At 35.2% G+C, this 18,015-nt stretch overlaps 1 protein-coding gene across 1 annotated transcript in view; it reads right to left on the bottom strand.

Annotated features, from left to right (window-relative positions):
• Positions 1 to 6,222: 6,222 nt before the first annotated feature.
• The window catches only part of ABLIM1 (actin binding LIM protein 1), a 239,446-nt gene continuing 227,653 nt past the window's right edge, over positions 6,223 to 18,015 (bottom strand). The window contains exons 23-24 of the mRNA XM_058188302.1: positions 16,209 to 16,289; positions 6,223 to 13,498 (exon numbers count right to left, since the gene is read on the bottom strand). Of these exons, the coding sequence (XP_058044285.1) occupies positions 13,385 to 13,498; positions 16,209 to 16,289 (195 nt within the window). The 3' untranslated portion in view covers positions 6,223 to 13,384. The remainder of the gene's footprint in view (positions 13,499 to 16,208; positions 16,290 to 18,015) is intronic.

The raw sequence follows: 18,015 nt of genomic DNA, 5'->3' as shown, positions 1-18,015 counted from the left end.
ATAGTAGATTTATACTGATTTCAGCAATGAGCAGAAGTATTTAGCTGATAGTGGCTCTCACTATTAGAGAAAAGCTAAACTGTTTCTATACTTGACATAAAGATTCAGTTTAGAGTAAATCAAATTGAGAGTCAGTTTACTAAGTGATTTTAAACACTTTCTCCAAACTTAATGACTTCCAAATATATTAGTCTTTGACTTTCCATATACTGAGCATATCTTGTCCCCATTTTATATGGAAATATAATAAATAATAATAAAGAAAATAATTTAAGGGAAATGTGATCATATTGTTTGGAAATCTTATTTCTTGAACCTCTATTGAAACAGAGATGAAGAGCACATGTTCAAAATACAAAGACGACATATTAAAAATGCTCCATTACGGATTAGGTGAATATTCTTCCAATATTTTATAGCTACTATATTTTCATAGCTATAACTGAGCCCATACCAGTAGACCACAACCTATAAATTCAAGATCACGTACCATACAACTTACAATGAATTTAACTTTCCATTTAGAAAGTCTCAAAATACATAATACTCAGAATATAAAATACATAATATGCTGTGTGCTATTTTTCCACAGACTCATGTTTGCTTATTCTATCTCTCATATTTAAGGATTTCACAAAGCATCCTTTTAATCCAATGTTATCTGAAACTCAACATATGCACCAAGACAAATTCCTTGTGTGTTCAATCATACTTGGCCAATAAAAAATTCTATTCTATTCTATTCTATTCTATTCTATTCTATTCTATTCTATTCTATTCTATTCTATTCTATTCTATTCTATTCTATTCTAATCATCTAACTCAGTTGACTCAACTTTCCTCATATTGTTCCCCAAAATGTTACCTCAAAGTAAGGTTGCCCTGGTGAGAATATAAAATCTTCCCTTGGTTTCCTGTGGGATAAGTGATGCTTAGCTTGAAATCAATACAAAGAAGTGAGGTATGAAGAATGTCAAGGACACAAGAAGGAAACAAAATTCCATATTGAATAGGTGGTAGAATTTGTTCCTTGCCACGTTACGCCATTTGATTAAAATCTCTGTATAGACTGAATTGATTGGAAGAGCTGGTCCTTCCCTTTTGACACTTCTAGTGATAGGCTTCACTATCACATTGGGTTTAAGAGATAACTCCCAATGGATCATACAGAAAAATGATTTCACAGAAGCATGAGTCTTAATAATCCAAAATGTCAATGTTTAAGTCTTGTTTTTCCCTCAGTTCCAAAGTCAATAATTGTGAAAAATAACATTTTTTGAATGTTTGATATAGAATTTTGCAAAGTGAATATATGTACCGTACCATCAATTAATAGGTTAAATCAAAGATCTTCTATCACAAATGCAACATTGAACAATATGTGTGTGGAAATGGTTTCTGCTAGTGTGCCTATTGCAAACTGCTCATATCTTTCCCTTAGCCTTCCTGCCTTTCTTTTATATTCACATAAGAAGTAAATTTTGTAATCAGAAAACTTCACCTTTCATTTTCTTACACAGCCTAACAGTTTCCATTGTTGCTTGCTAATAATATTAGCAATAAATTAATTTATTGGGAATAGATTACATTGTTCCTTATCTTAATTAATGGTAATATATTTCTATCTTTGTTCTTTCAGAGAAATTAAATTGAGGCCATCTCACAAAAACATGCAACAACTAAAAACCTACACTGTATTCCTTATTGCAGTTTGAAAGTACCTAATCTATCTGCATGAACCCTACCAGAGGGAAAGAATATAAATGGATATTCCAAAGAAGAGGGAATTTCCAATGGGGAAGAAGAAACTGAAATTTATTGTGAAATGATAAGGTAGATGACTGGAAAAACACAATTATAACTTTATATAGGACTTTTACAAGCACTATTGAAAAATAATTGTTTGACCAAACACCCTACTGGAATATTTTAATTTTGTAGAACAGAGACAATGACTCAAATCAATCATTGTTGCCTGTTTGTGTGTATGTGAGTGAGTGAAGATTGTCACAATTGTGTGGTTGAAGTCATTGTCTTGTTTTTTTTAACCCTCCCTCCCAATACATTAAAGGTTTCGGCATGTTTAATTGATTTAGAGACGTGGAAACCAGCTGAGGAAGAATTTTACTTTAATTTGAAGTTCCAGAGAAAAAGGAAGAATTATTCTGAAGAAGCTTCTTGGATGAGAAGCAAATAGTTTTCAAAGAAAAAAATCAAGAAAGCCTAGATGCCTTTTAGAAAAAGCACCTTTGGTACAAGGAAAAATAATGTCCTCTCATTGCCTCCTTATTTACGGAAACTAGCTTTCTTTCATTTATATATTAGAGGTGCTAAAACTAAGTAATCCAATTTAGAGGCCTAATTGAGAGAACTGATCTGATCTACTTGCTCTGAAAATGCTTCAATCATAGTCAGTGCTCATAACTTTAGCAAAAAAAGTCAAAACGATTTTGTCCTCTTATAAGGTAGCATAGAAAAAAAGTATAAATGGTTATAATTTTGCACCCTGCTTTTAAAGAAAAAAGGAAAGCTAAAGTGTTAGAAACACAATATAGTAAGTTTGTAAAAATTAGAGTATTTTAAAGATTTTTTTTTCTTTTTAGACATAATATGATCTCTCTCGACCTTCAGGATATTTTCATCCTTTAAGAGGCAGCCTGAGAATTTCAAGAATCACTCTATTTTGAGGACAAAACCATTAATCCAATGCACCTTTTTTCATTTGACCTTCAGATCCAGACTTGGCCAAATTCAGGGTCTCTCTCTGTTATGTAAATATTGTTTAGATGTTGTGGGGTGTTTTGGGATTCAACCAGAAAGAGCCCTGAAGCAAACCAAACTACTAATTGAGGAGTTTGCTTATTCAAATTTTTCTTCTTAATAGAGTGAACTTGGCCAGTGGAACTAGTAGAAGGGTTAATGTGTATGATCACATTATCATGCAAACATCACAACTGTACTGTATTATTGTGACACATCTGAACACAAGTACATAATTGTAGCATTTACTTGATGACTTCACTATGCACCTATTGTAATTTTGGTATCACTTTTGTTGGTGCCAACAACTAATAGAAGCAGCAAAGGACACATTTTACATATATCCTCAAGAAAATCAGTCCATGAAGTCTAGAGATGGAGATAGGACAGAGGGATCCACTTTGAATAATTAAGTGAAAAGCAGCAGTCTAAAGTTTGGGGAAAGGAAGTAATATAAAAGATTAAGAAAGTTTTAAAATAATATTGTCATTTTTTCAGAATAAATATGCCTAACGTGTGAGCTAGCTCTGGATATGGCTTATGGCCCCATTACAAAATTGTAAAGAACCACTACTAAGACTGCATAGGACTTCAGCAAGGGAGATGATGTGAGCAGATGGTATTACTGAGTATTACTGAGACAATGGAAGTTTTCCCACCTACTGTGACCTCAGCTCCCGCTTGCTTCTATCTTGTGCAAATTACCTCTGAACAATTGCTACTCTTGTCAGAAAGAAGATGTCAAAGAAAAGTCATGATGGAAATTAGCAAGAGTGTATTCCAGAGAAGTTCTTCAGATGATTCTAGTTTTTTATTTATTTGACTGGTAGGACAGAGGACTTATCTTAAAACATTAAACACATAGGAATATTTATAAACAACTGTATTAAACTGCATTGAAAACAAAGATCCCCTCAAGACAATCTCATCTTTTGATAACTACATGGGCATTCCATTCCATTGCACGTACCTGTTTTAAAGAAATGCATAGTTTTTATGATGTTTACTGCATGCATTTGAAATATTCATTTCCTAATTATTTGCACAACATCCTCAGCAAGCAATAAGACACTGCAGCACTTTGGCGTTAAAGGAAAAAAAGCACATGAGCATAACTTGGTAGCACCAGTCCACAACTCCTTAAACAAAATACTACTTTTCCCAAGTTTGGTTTTCAGCTGCAAAAGATAATTACTGTACAATTTATTTATTTTCATATTCATTATTTCATAGCCATTATTGGCATTTTTGTTACGTTCGCAGTTCTATACTCTGACAATGATGCATGTGTAGAGATTCTTAAGAGTCCTGATCTCACTGATCTGTCAAAAGAAACTACAGCTCAGAGGCTCACTGAAACTATGGATTGTTCTAGACTCTCTGGGGTTGCAAATATAAAAGGCACAATCCATAAAAGGACAGCTCTGGAAGGGGCATGCCCTGGAACAATGACCTTCTTTTTTTTAATTCTTTATTCATGTCCCGGAACTGTACATGTTCCTGAGGCCCTTCCACCACAGAAAACTTTGAACTAAGTTTTTTCCCCAGCCTTATAGAAACTCAAGCAAAGGAAACTAAATGTGAAAAGGGGAAATGGGAGGGGAGGGGGCGTTTACTGTGTTGGTAAAGAAAAAAAATCATAGTGCATTACTCTGTACTTAAAGTAATCCCAGGAACCGTATGTATTTAGCAGCAAATTAGTGTTGACATTTGACTATGTTTCAATCAGATCTGGATTTTGGCACCATTATCTGTATTTTTAACTTGCTGTGAAGATTCACTTTACCAGCTGCCCTGCTGTGTTGGGAGATGTAATACATTCCTCAATCATTACTCAGAGGTCAGAAACTCACAATTATTTCTGTATCAGGAAGCAGGAAAGAAAACCAGACTTTCAGAATTTGGGATTTATTTTTTTCATTATCTGAGAAGAAAAGGCTTTAAGTAAGTATGAAGAATGATGATGATGAATCATTTGCTAGGGTCAATGTGCACAGCAAATATCAGGCTGGCTGGCTAAATGATCACTGTTACATCTTCTTGGCTTCTCAAATATGAAATAAATTTGGCTTTTGGCCTGACACGTTCATATATATAGCAACCGACACATTCCACTGTTTGTTCATTAAACAAACAACCCAAAAAATCTGTTACCCAGGATGAAGATTATAAGATTATCGATTGATGTATCTTTCTATGATGAATATGATTGCCTTCAGCCGGTGCAGTGGTTGACTTATTCATTTTTATTTGATTTACATCAATCACAGATTTCATTTCTGGGAAAGAGGCAAGACAGCTAACAGTGTTTAAAGACAAAAACAGAAAATAGAAACTTTAAAATACAAATCAAAGTAACACTAAAATAAACAAGATCGTTGAACCTGGTGAAAGGGATGTGTCTTAAAATATTTCAAAACACTTTTAAGAATTCTATTGCATAATAAAAATGTGTCTTCTATCATATGCATTCATTTTTCTGAGCTCTGGATAGAATAGGTAATGCCTTTCTCATGTGACATCCTTCCAGGTTCTCTATCCAAAATATTTCCAATACCATCAATTGCTTTCATTGGACTTTTTACTTTCCTCATTGTTTTGTTGCCTTTTCTGAGCTAATTAAACCAGTCTGCCCAGAATGGGCACAATAATTGACATGGGATCTGTCCAGTGCAGAATATAATTTTTCAATGATTTGACAAACTGCTCTTGATGCAGTCTAAAATTCTCTTCGTCTTTTTGTACAATCACATTACTGACTTGTGTTCATTTTTAATCTAATTTTTAATTCTAAGATTTTTTTCATTTCAATCTTTTCTGTTGTTTCTCCTGATCTCCTCCATTTTGTACTTGAAAGTTTATCTTCTATCTCCCACAGCTCTATATTATGTTGTGACTTGCTGTTGCATAGCTCTTATCAGTCGTCTACTACTTACTTTACTAACCACATCCTGCTCTAATTTTAGCTTTTGACTAATACAGTAAGTATAAACTCATACTCCTCTGCGTTGAATGAGAGGCTGTAGACAACAAATTTTACATTTTCAATCCATAAACTTTGCAAAAACTTTATAATTGCGTATAACTCTTACAAATCATGCTATGCTAAATCTAGGACATTAAGAGAGCTGTTGGCCTACACAATAATGCCACCCTAAAATTAGGGCTGAGATCTCAAAACCATGTGTCTGTTATTTATCAGTCACAATAATAATTATTGAGTAATTTAAAACGTTTGTAGCCAAGGGAATACTGACCCTGTTATTTTGAGCAATCCCCCAAGTATTGTTTCAAAAAATACCAGAAGATCTTCAATATGTATAAAATTTCATCAATAATTGTTCCCAACATATTCTGTTTTGCAAACAGTGTGTCACAAGTTTTGTCATCAAGCATGACCAAATACATTTTCACTGTATTAACATGAGCTGAATAAAGAAAAACAAATATTCAAACAATAGGGTAAGAATAAAGTTGAAAACTTTATTCATCTACTTGTTATGAGTACAACAGCAATGTAGATTATAGTGGCATTAGGGTGACATTTGCAAACAGCATGAATAGTAACAATGGCCATTTTGCAGAGAAGCAGATTTAATTCTATGGACAGGCATTAGTGGCTTTCTCTTTCAACAAAGGCTCTTAATCAGAGCTATTCCATAACAACAATAAAAAGGGGGAGAAGCAGAGAAAAAAGGAAATTCTGAGAAAGGCTTTTTCTCAGTTCTGAACATCAGCTGGTTATGGGAAAAATGGATAAATTTAAACCTTGAGATTTTAAACAAAGTATTATTACTTAGAGTCGTGTTCCTAAAAATCAGAAATATGGCTTCATCACTATAAGTATTGTCAGTAATTTATAGAAAATGCTGCTGTTATACAGAGTATAACCGAATAAGCAGATTCTAAATAGCCTAATATTCAACCTTTATCATCTGATTCAACTGGGCTTGATTTGGGGTCAGAAGTTGGTATGCATATATAGTGTACAAATTAGCACTCATTCTTGAAGAAACAGATTTGACAGGGCTACCAGATTTGCATGCAAAAATCATGAAATAACAATAAAAATATTTTTCAATACCTCGTCCTTCCAGCTCATGGTTTACCAGATTCTTGAAACTCAAATCTGATAGCCTTAGATTTGGATGTAAAATCCATACCCTTAAAATCTATACTCTTGAAGAGGTATCTGCCATAAATTAACTTTATAGGCACTTAAAGCAAAATTTATGTTTTAGTGATTTTAGATAGAACCCTTTGAGAAACAAAGACCTAATTCATGTTGGGTCATTACAGTATTTTTACACATGGATGAATATCCAAAGAGTATGCTATTAAACATATTCATTCTTCCTTTTAGAAATCATTTTGCACATTGAAGAAAATATTTTAAAGACACTTTTTCATGTTCCTTGACTTTATATATTTGGAATTAAGCTTGCTTTGACAATCTTGGAGAGCTACCGTCGTTTTTCCAAACCAAGAAATACATTTTTTTAACAGCTCTGTTTTGGGAAGCAATTTAGCTTCATTTCTTCATACTATATTTCTTATGCAGTTTTCCTGGAAATGGGAAGATGGAATTGTAACATGAAAAAGGATCTGAACCAAAATATCCCTTTTTAGTAGATTGCATTAAAAATACAAAAGAAATGTACAGCAGAAGAATGGGCATCATACAGTGTAGATAAGCACCAATAAAATATCCTTCTGGAGATAATTTTCTTCTCATATAGTTTCTGAATCCCCCCCACCCAGCACTACTAAGGTAATTGAACAATACACATCACATGTCCTCCATGATGACAATCTGCATTCTGCAGTGCTTCCACAGTACAGTATTCATTCTGCAATAGCCATGTGTTGCTTATAAATCTTTTGACATTTACTTGCATTTTTAAGAGATGTGATTTTGCTGTGTGCAATAACTTATCAAATAGTGGTGGTGAATTTGTACATCACTACAGTGAAGTCCATCTACTTCACCTCAGCTTTGGTATTACTCTTCCCATTAGAATACAATTGGATCAGGTTTTTTTAAAAAAAATCTAAAAATTTGGGCTAAAATGTGTTTTTGGATACATATAAGGTGGGGGATGGTGATAATGGTAAATAGGTAGTTAGATAATAAAATTATTTGTGCAATAGCACTTCAAGTCATTTGTACATTTGCACATTTGTAAAACAATAGAGGGGAAAAAGCTCAATCTTTCTAATCAGTTCCATTTTAGCACCAAATTAAATATGTTTGCTGGTTTTCGGTCCTTTATATTTGTAGTAAGACACTTTTAAGCCTTCTTTTATAAAATTAATATAATTGGGAAATAGTCTCCCAATTAAATTGTACTTTCTCACAAAATAAATACAGGTAGTCCTTCACTTACAACAGTTTATTTATTGACCATTCAAAGTTACAATGGCACTGAAAAAAAGTGACTTATCATTTTCCACATTTATGACCATTGCAGCATCCCCATAGTTAAGTGATCAAAATTTAGATACTTGGCAACTGACTCATATTTATGATGGTTGCAGTTTCCTGGCAAAACTGACTTAACAAATATCACGCTTAATAACAACAGAAATTTTGGGCTCGATCGTGTCGTAAGTCAAAGACTACCTGTAAATGCATTTTTTTTAAAAAAAAAACCCTGATCTATCCATAATTGTAAGCTTTATTATAAAAGTATGTCTTGCTCACATGTCAGCAAATAATAGTGGAACATACAGAATAACATTCATTCTCATCCTGAAATTGTAGAAACCCAATTGCAATGTCAAGAGCCCAACTACTGATGAATAATGCTAGGAATTGTTACTCTTGAAGGACCGTCATCAACTGTAAGTTTTCATTTGTGATCACACATTTTTCTGGAATTACAGACTATTACAGGAATATAATGAATTCATCTGCATTCTTTTTAGTAACTCCCTTCTGCCTATTTTTTTTTTCAGGTTGTAAGAGAATTTGCAAAGCATTGGAATGATGTCTTAACTAGCTATTTATCTTAAAGGAGGTCTATTTACAGGAATATCTTACTTCTAAAACAGGGCTGTCAAACTTGTGGCCCACAGGCCAGATGCATCATGCGCTAGCCATGCCCACTTTAGCAAAGGGGAAAGAAGTCCTGATATATCACGTGATGCCGCTGTGACGACACAAGTTTGACATCCCTGTTCTAACAGGTAAAAAGTGTCACTGCTCTTGGAATAATATGTGTGGAAACTGAGAATATAGAATTCAGATTTTGTTAAATCAAAATTGATTAATAAAAAATGAGGGGGGAAACAATGGGCTTTGTGGTTAGAACCAATAAGTGCTTGGCTTCCCAGGCAATATGAATCATACACGGAATGATTTCAAATAGCAGCCATGCTGTAGGTTACATCCAGGGGTGCTATTCAGTAGGTTCTGACAGGTTTTGGAGAACTGATAGTGGAAATTTTGAGTAGTTCAGAGAACCGACAAATACCACCTCTGGCTGGCCCCAGAGTGGGGTGGAAATGGAGATTTTGCAATATCCTTTCCCCAGGAGTGGGGAAGGAATGGGATTTTGCACTATCCTTCCCCTGCTACACCCACCAAGCCACACCATGCCCGCCAAGCCATGCCCACAGAACACCAGTAGTAAAAAAAATTGAATTCCACTACTAGTTACAACTCTTACTTATCAGCTTAGGAAAATGCAATTGAAAAATAACAGGCAATGGAGATTTCATTCCATGAGGAGGTGAGAAGCAACTATTCTAATTTATAAACATCCTGAGCGAAAAAAGAGGAAGCACAGATATGGCTGGATATTGGCTAATTCAATGAACTGCAATTAGGATATGCTGCTTTAGTCCTTTCTGTGCACCAGATACAAATGTCTGTCCAGAGCTCATTTGTACGAAAGCACTGAACCAAGGACAAAAAAGTAGAAAGGATGCCTAATCACACAGAAACCATTGATGTGCAGTTGAAGCAATAACATGTTCAGGAAAAAAGGCAGCTTAGATGGCCCTCTTCAACTGATTGCTTTTGGGACAAAGGCCCAATTTCTCTGATAAACAGCACATTCCTTCGTAAATCACTCATCAAACTGTTCTCTTGGCTAAATTATAGCTAGTTTAATAGGCCAGTCGAATACATAATTACAAAAAATTACAGAAATCAAACACAACTACACATTGTCACTTTAAGGTTTCCTTGAGCCTCCTGACACCTGCTACAATTTGTTTTAATTGATATTGCCTGAGATAATAGAATTAGAAAGATGAAAACTATCATGTGGCATGACTATCATGTGGCATAAGGGGCGTGCATAAGTGCACAAAAGTGCCTACTGTTCCTGTCCTATTGTTTCCTTTCAATATATGTTCTTGTATATAATGTTGTAACAAAAATAAAAATAAAAATAAATAAAATGACTGCCCCCTCCCCCCCTGTCATACCACATTTATTCTTGTGATTATTGGACACTCTTCTCTCACTATTGCCCAATAGTGCCCTTCAGCTATTTTGGATTTTAATTTCTAGAATATATTAATTCCAGGATTGGAGGACATCAATTTGTGGGAACCTGTGAAGTAGGCTAAATAAAAATTATCCTTGGCCAGGTGATAAATTCCTACAAACAATAATATATCACCAGTATGGTTGTGTCATTCCTTTTTCTATTGTCAGGCCCAAGCCCAGTGAGATCCAATCATGTCCAACCTTTTATTTGTTTACATCTAATTGACAGACTCTTGCAAAGCTGGTAACTTTCTAAGGTATCAAATATATCATGAGAGATTTTAGGGTCTGGCTACCCTGAATCTCTTCCCCATTTCCTCCATCCAGCTCAGGACTGCACAGACTCTTTATCTGGGTCTCTTCTGGTGAACATCCTTTCATACATAATTACAATGTGATAGAATGATCAGCATTTCATGGAGTTAACATTTTACATGAATTCTGCCACGCAATCTTCTAAACATCTGTACTGATATGCTGAAAATCTTCTTTATCATTTGTACCAGAATGCAAAATTCATTAAATGGCCGCAAATAAAACTCTTCTTTCTTTGCTTCCACATAATGGTCTTCTGGATTTTTGCAGACCAGATCTAGTAGCCTAATTTAGGAAGATAATAAACTAAGAACAAAGGGATTCTGGATTTTTGCAGACCAGGATTCTGGATTTTTGCAGACCAGATCTAGTAGCCTAATTTAGGATTTTTGCAGACCAGATCTAGTAGCCTAATTTAGGAAGATAATAAACTAAGAACAAAAGGATTAGCCCAGTGGTGGGATTCAGCCAGTTCGCACCACTTCGGGAGAACCGGTTGTTAACTTTCTGAGCGGTTTGGCAAACTGGCTGTTGGAAGAAATCATTAGGGCAGAGAAACGGTTGTTAAATTACGTGAATCCCACCACTGGATTAGCCATTAGTATCTTGATCACCTGTTATGAATTCAGACAGGTCACTGGAATCCACCTATGCTTAGCTCTTAAGAGCAAAAGAGCTCGTAAGAGCAAAAAATGCTACAAGTCCTTCCTGCATAAACCTTACAGTAAGAATTGCTATCTAAACATGGGAAGAAATACGGAATCTGTAACCTTACAGATGTTGTTGAATAACATTAACAAGTGTTGCTCCCCCAGGGCTAATGGTAAGGAAAGCAGAAAGTTGGGGTTTTGCAACATCTGGAGAGCAACAGGTTCCTCATCTATGCTACACAGACTTACTAGATGACAAGCTTCATTTGATTTAGGGAATTTTTGCTTCTAAATTAGTATAAACTATTGTATATATACATACAGGATTACACTGTTGGCAGAAACTGCACATTAAAAGAGAAAAAGTAAAAATTTGTATAGTGGCAGTCATCACTCTGGTAAAAAATTAATGTATCACTGCACCCTATTGTCAGCCAAAAATGGCTTCTGATTCTATTGAAGAAAATGTTATGTGTCCTTTACACAACCTACCAAGCAATTTAGGCAGCCAAGAGGCCAGGTCACACAATATCCTCTTTAAAAAAGGCTGCATGTAGTTGAGCAGATCATTTGATTCAGAAATTGCCCAAGATAAAGGGTTTTTTTTCCAGGCACTGATAGTAAATAAGAAGAAAAAAACCTATTTGCAATTGTGTATAGTAAAATAACACAAAATTCAAGTCTTCTTATATGAATAATGAGTGATTACATGAAGAAAATCAAATTAAACATTGTTTAACATGACATATTGTGCAATATTATCAGTGCATACAAGAAAATAGCTTGAACGATCACTGTGTAGCAGCAAAGTCACTCCGTATAATAGTTAAAATATAATAATAACACTTCCGAGTTCACTATTCTGTTAGACATTTTTTAAAAATTCAAATGTAACCTTTGCAGTTGGATGGTACTAGTGATTGACAAATGCTGTTCCAATCCTGGAACAGGCTATTTAGAGTACTTTGAAAATGTCCAATCTTTTGACTTGCTTGGCATTAGTTGATCTCACAAAACACTCTTCAATCTTCAGTTTCACAGTAAAGATGATGGCATGGTGATTTTCTAGGACACCTATTCTAGATCCTATGGAAGATGATCATGTATCAGATTCTACAATTGATGAAGGAGAACTGGAGAGAGTCTCAGAGTTTAAACATGATACCTTCTGATCGATCACAATAAGTTATTGGCCCAGTTATTGCCTTTCTTTTTCTTGGACCAGCGTGATTAATATTGTTTATTTTAACATGAAAAGGAATAACATAAATCCATTGGCCCACGCAGTGCTTATTTTCAAGCACAACAAGCAATGCGTGACCACACTATGACATAGTGATTTTCACACAGCAAAGGTCACATCTAAATTAAACCTACGACTGCATGACATTTAACATGATAGTTGAAATAACTCCTTCATCATTAAATCAAGAAACTAATTTTTTGTTTACCTGCTTGCTGTTGTTAATTTTCAACCAAGTGGTTTAAAGCAAAAATTATATTCAGTTAATGCAGGGAAAGATGGAGGAACAAAGAGTTTAAATAACAAAACATGGCAATTTACTACCAGATATGTGCAAGTGCAAGCTAGGAGCTTGTTCTCAAAAAAATTGCCCAGTATGCAGCACAGCAGAATACCTCTGTTCAGCAGCCTATTTTATTGATGGGTATTGCGGAAAGAATAAGCCATTTGACAATAAGGCCAATTAACTGTAATAGCTGTGCCCAGAGGATAAATATATTACACAGGACTCCTTCCTTAACTATAGAATATATTCATTCATTGCTTGGAAAGTCCATGACCACAAAATTGTGAGCTGGCATCCTACGGGCATTTCCTGGATTTTCTCAATTAGTGTCCTCAACCTTTGAATGAAAGTCAAGGGAAAATGAGGAAGGCAGAACACTGAATATATATGTAAAAACTTCATGAGTGAAAACGGTGACTGAGATTTGAACAAAGAACCTTTCATGTCTCTGCCTATGGCAAGCTTGACAGGCCATTGCACAATCTCAAGGCATTAGTATGTGCCTTTCTCAGATTGTCCCTTCTCTCCTCCCCACCTTCTTGACTGTTTGCTCTCCAAAAGGGGTTTGGACTCGATTATAATACATTATCCTATTACATGATATCTTCCCTCTCCCAAGAAAGAAGAATTCAGAAGAGTTTGGCTTTCTTCTTCATATCATTGCGTCTCCAGAGAGGTAACTTATCAAATTCCTGTATCGTCATGCCAAATATTTCTTGAAAAACTTCAGGTGCTAAATGACGCTAAAGAAAGACAAGGCAGAAGTACATTGTCACTCAAGAAGTAGAAACAGGCAATCCAAATATCACAACCTTACCCTCAACATATTAAAACTAATATTCCAGGTGTAATATAAAGTCCTGAGCAATGGATAAGGCCAGTGTCCTATAGCAAGCACCATGTGGCCTTTTTGGATTTTTATTTTTTGACTGCGAAAGCATCCATTATTAGAATAAGTCTCTCCCCCACTTTTATTTTACTCTTCAGGGACTTTAAGAAATGAGATGGAAACCACAATTTTTAGCCAATAGGAATGATAGTCAAGTATTGCAATAGATAACACAGCAAACAATTTAGAGATTGAGCAGTTGCTTGTCTATGTTGTGGTCCATCAGCAGCCTATGGAGCTGGCAATGGAATCAGGCAGCGATGAGGCTGAGGTGAGGCCAGGGCCATCGGGAAGTGAGGTGCGGACTCCAGAGCCTCCAGAGCCTGATAGTAGTGAGGCAGAGGAACAGGAGGAGCCTGTTCATAATGCACGCATGAGAAGAGCTGCCAGAAGGCAATAGCAGCTCAAGCAGAAAGGACAACTCGGGAGTAGGGCCTCTCCCATAAGACTTAAGACAGACCAGCACCACTGTTTCAGCTTTGCCGGAAAACAACGTTGTAGCTGCATCTTCTGCTTCGTCCTCTGCTTCATGTACGTCTGTTTTTGTGGCTTCTGGTTGTTTGCCAGGAAGGCCTTTGGCAGTTTACCTAATTGGACTAAGGTTTGTGAGATAACTGAGGAATTTGTGTTGGGAGGCATTTGTTTTACTTTGGGTTGAACAATGCTGGGAATGAAGTAATTCTCAGCTGTTCAAATAAAGTTTGTTTTTCCACAGACTAAGTTTGTTTTCCACGGACTAAGTTTTCCCAGACTAACCTGGGGCTGGGTCACAACAGTCTAGCTCAAGGTAGCCTTTCCCTACCAAATGCCCTCCAGAGGTCTTGAGATTACATTCCTGTTGAGATGTTCAATATCTGAAAGACTCACTACATGAGCAGCCTGCCAATGCTGCTGTGGTGACATCTGCATAAAGAAAACCTAGTATATATAGCTATAGTAGTGGCCAAAATTGTGGCAACCTTTTGCAGAAAGTGTAGTTTTGAGGTTTGACGGCTAACAGCACCATTTTTTTTGGAGTAGTACCATAAAATTATGTATCAATGGAAAGATAATTTAATTAAGAATGTAATGCTTTTCAAACTTTGTTTGAGAGATAAAAGTGGCTTTTTTCGTGGAATTCTAGATTTTAGGCCAAATTCCTGCAGTCTGCACTCAACTTCACATTGCATTGTGCCATTTCATCTTGCATACACCCATATGATTTTCTTTTGTCACGTAGGCACATTCTTTTAATTCTTCTATCATCACTTGCTATTGTGAACCTTTTCCTGCCTTTACCAGTGTGGTTTTGTAGTGACTGAGTCTCCTTATACCTCTTCAAAAACTTAGAAATGCCACCTTTGGTTAAGTTTCCACCAATTTTTCTTCTAATTTCTTTATAACTGTAGTCTTGTTCACTTAATAATACTATTTTACAATTGCTTTCTGGGCAACCAGTCAACTCCTTGCACCATTACTTTGATTTTATTACATTTTATATGTTCACAAAATGAAAGAACACAAAAAAACCCAACCAACTTGATAGCGATCACAAAACACACTGACAAATGTCCTCCTCTCAGCTTTAGTACATGACATCAATGAATCCTACTGTGATCTGATTGGCTCATTGCCAAAACAAGATAATATCTGATTGACTCTCTAAACACTCATGCTTATTGGCTACAATCAGATGAAGGAAAGCTACCTGATATCAACCTAAGCAAGTTGTGCTTCCTTTTTCTGATTATTTGGCTATAACTTTTCATAGCATACAGATAATTGAACAACTTTGTTGCATTATATTCTTGATTAAATTGTCTTTCCATTGATGTATAATTTTATGATACTATTAAAAAATAGTTATTATTTTTTACTATTAAAAAATGTTATTAGCCATCAGAACTCAAAAATACACTTTTTCCACAGTTTTGGCCACTACTGTATATACACAAGAGCTGTATCAAAACCTTGTATTTTTTTACAATGGAAGACAGTGAAACTTAAACTGTAACATTCCGGATATACTTGGAGTTCGATGAAATAAATCAGTTGATCAGGTTTTGTTTCTAGGAATACGCCTGCACATTTTTCTTTAAAAAGATACATACCTTATACCTTCAGCTGATCCGTATTATGGACATATAAGGCAAAGTATTTCTATATGGCAGAGGTATGTAGCTTGCAATCCCATTAATATTTTCTCCCAGAATCAATGCCAAAATTAGCTGGCTTAAATCTGATGCATTAGGTTGCTGGTGGGGGACACTAAAAATTCTGGTGTCATCATTATGTCATGTGATTGAAAACAGTTCTACAACTACAGTATAACCTTGAGAAAAAAGGTGACTGTACACTAGGATACGTATGGTTCCAATTCTATACATATTTACTTTAGAAAGGATCACTCAACTCAGTGAAGCTTATTTCTGAACAGGCTTGTACAGATTGGTGTATTAGTTATCTTTCTATGGATAAAGCAGTTAGTTCAGATCAATGCACTATCTTGTAATTTTATGAATAATGAGCAATCCATATCATTACAAAACTTTCTTCTAATGCCAAATCTGACACCTGGTTCTTACCTCCAACCTGGTTCTATCCACTTCTCTTAGAATTTTATTTCGCCCTCTGTTGGTCACCATGAGTACTTCATAAGGAAATATCTGTTAACCGTATAGAAGAGGCCTTTATGTAGAATTTATTAAATGCCACAAATAGACATCAAATTCGCAAGCATAATGTGGTCATTGTCAAAAGACAGCTGCAAGTTCATTACATGGCTTCCTTGGAATATTTTTAACTGAACAATGAAGTCTCGTAATTATAAAGATGTCTCAATCTATGTTCTCTCTCTCCCTCCCTCCATCCCTTCTTCTCTCCCTCTCTCCCTCCTTGATAAGCTGATAGATAATGTTTACTATCTTCTTTCTTTTACAGATCACCATTGGTTTGCCTTTATCATCTTGGCCTATACACTCAAAAGCAAACACTTCGCTAAAAAGTTATTTCATTGGCCATTTCTTTGCTTATATTTGACCTGTCCATTTCTCTTTTTAAGTTAAAGTTATTTTCCTACATATCCATTTAGTCATCATATTCCCTCCCGCCACCAATTAAGCTAGTTATATGTGATAGTGCAAGCATCTTGTGCAGGAGCCTTGAGCTTTAATAAAATAAATGTTAGAAATTAAAAATCAGTAATATATAAACAAGCCTCTGTAAGGCTGCATTCACATATTGTGCAAAACCAGAATATGATTTGTCTGGATTTGGCTTATTTGTTTGAAGTCAGATGATGGGTGAACTCAGTGTAACAGTGAAAGACGTGTATTTACAGTTTCTGACAATGTCAACTAAATATACTCAGCGATAAACCTTAATTTTCCCATGTCTCTACAATCCCAAGTTAGGGCTGTGTATGTTAAAACCACAATGACCAGGACATTATAAATTCTGAGCATATTTCTTAAGAATTAACCTGATATCCTGTATTAGTGACCAACAAAATTAATGAACAACAAAAAAAGAGTTTCCAGAAAGACTGTCTGAAAAACACTGTGGGTAAATGGTTTTTTTTATGGCCATGAATATCTATTTATCTCTCTATATATGTATCTGCTTTTTTATTTATGTTACTGTAGTTTTGTGTGGAGTAGGGGAGAGAGGGAGAGAATAAGAGAAGCGGTTCTTTTTCACTGTGTATATCTCAACCTTCAAATATGTTTCTCTTCACATCTTAAAATTGCCTCCTTTCCCTTTTTATACTACATCAAAAATAATGAGATATACAGAGACAATTAGCAATTCATGCATTCTTTTAGTGTTATAAGGAAAAGAAAACGTACAACCCTAATTAGTCTGGTTTTGAAAATGGCCTTTCATGTAACAACCCTTTTCTGCACGTACACTTTGGATTGCTTTTGATTGCTTTCGAAATCCTATTCTGAAATCATATGACTCTGGGAATAAATCTCATTGAATTGCTAGGATTCACCTCTGAATAAAAATGTATACAATGGGACTGCAATCAGAACATCTGCTTTAATTTCCATTTTATTTTGTGCATGTAGCACAACCAAGAATGAATTCATCCCCGCTGCATTCTGCACATTTATTCTAATTAATGCTGTCACATTACTAGTGAGTCTAACTGATTTCACATGATTGTTAATGTCTATTTGTTTTAGGTCTGCCTAGAAGACTGCTGTCTAGTTTCCTATATATTAAATCCCTTATCCTATGTGCTCACTTCAAATAAAGGGGAATGTCCTTCTGCCCTGAAAAAGGAGTGGCATATAAATAAACAAATTAAAATTAAAAAGCGGATGCCACAACATTTTTAACACTATCACTCCAAAAATTACCCTTCATTGTTGTAAAGCTCAATGA

This window comes from Ahaetulla prasina, chromosome 6, assembly GCF_028640845.1.
Source record: "Ahaetulla prasina isolate Xishuangbanna chromosome 6, ASM2864084v1, whole genome shotgun sequence".
NCBI lineage: Eukaryota > Metazoa > Chordata > Lepidosauria > Squamata > Colubridae > Ahaetulla > Ahaetulla prasina.
The sequence above is the reverse complement of the archived record's forward strand: the minus strand, read 5'-3'. Positions and strand labels throughout refer to the sequence as shown.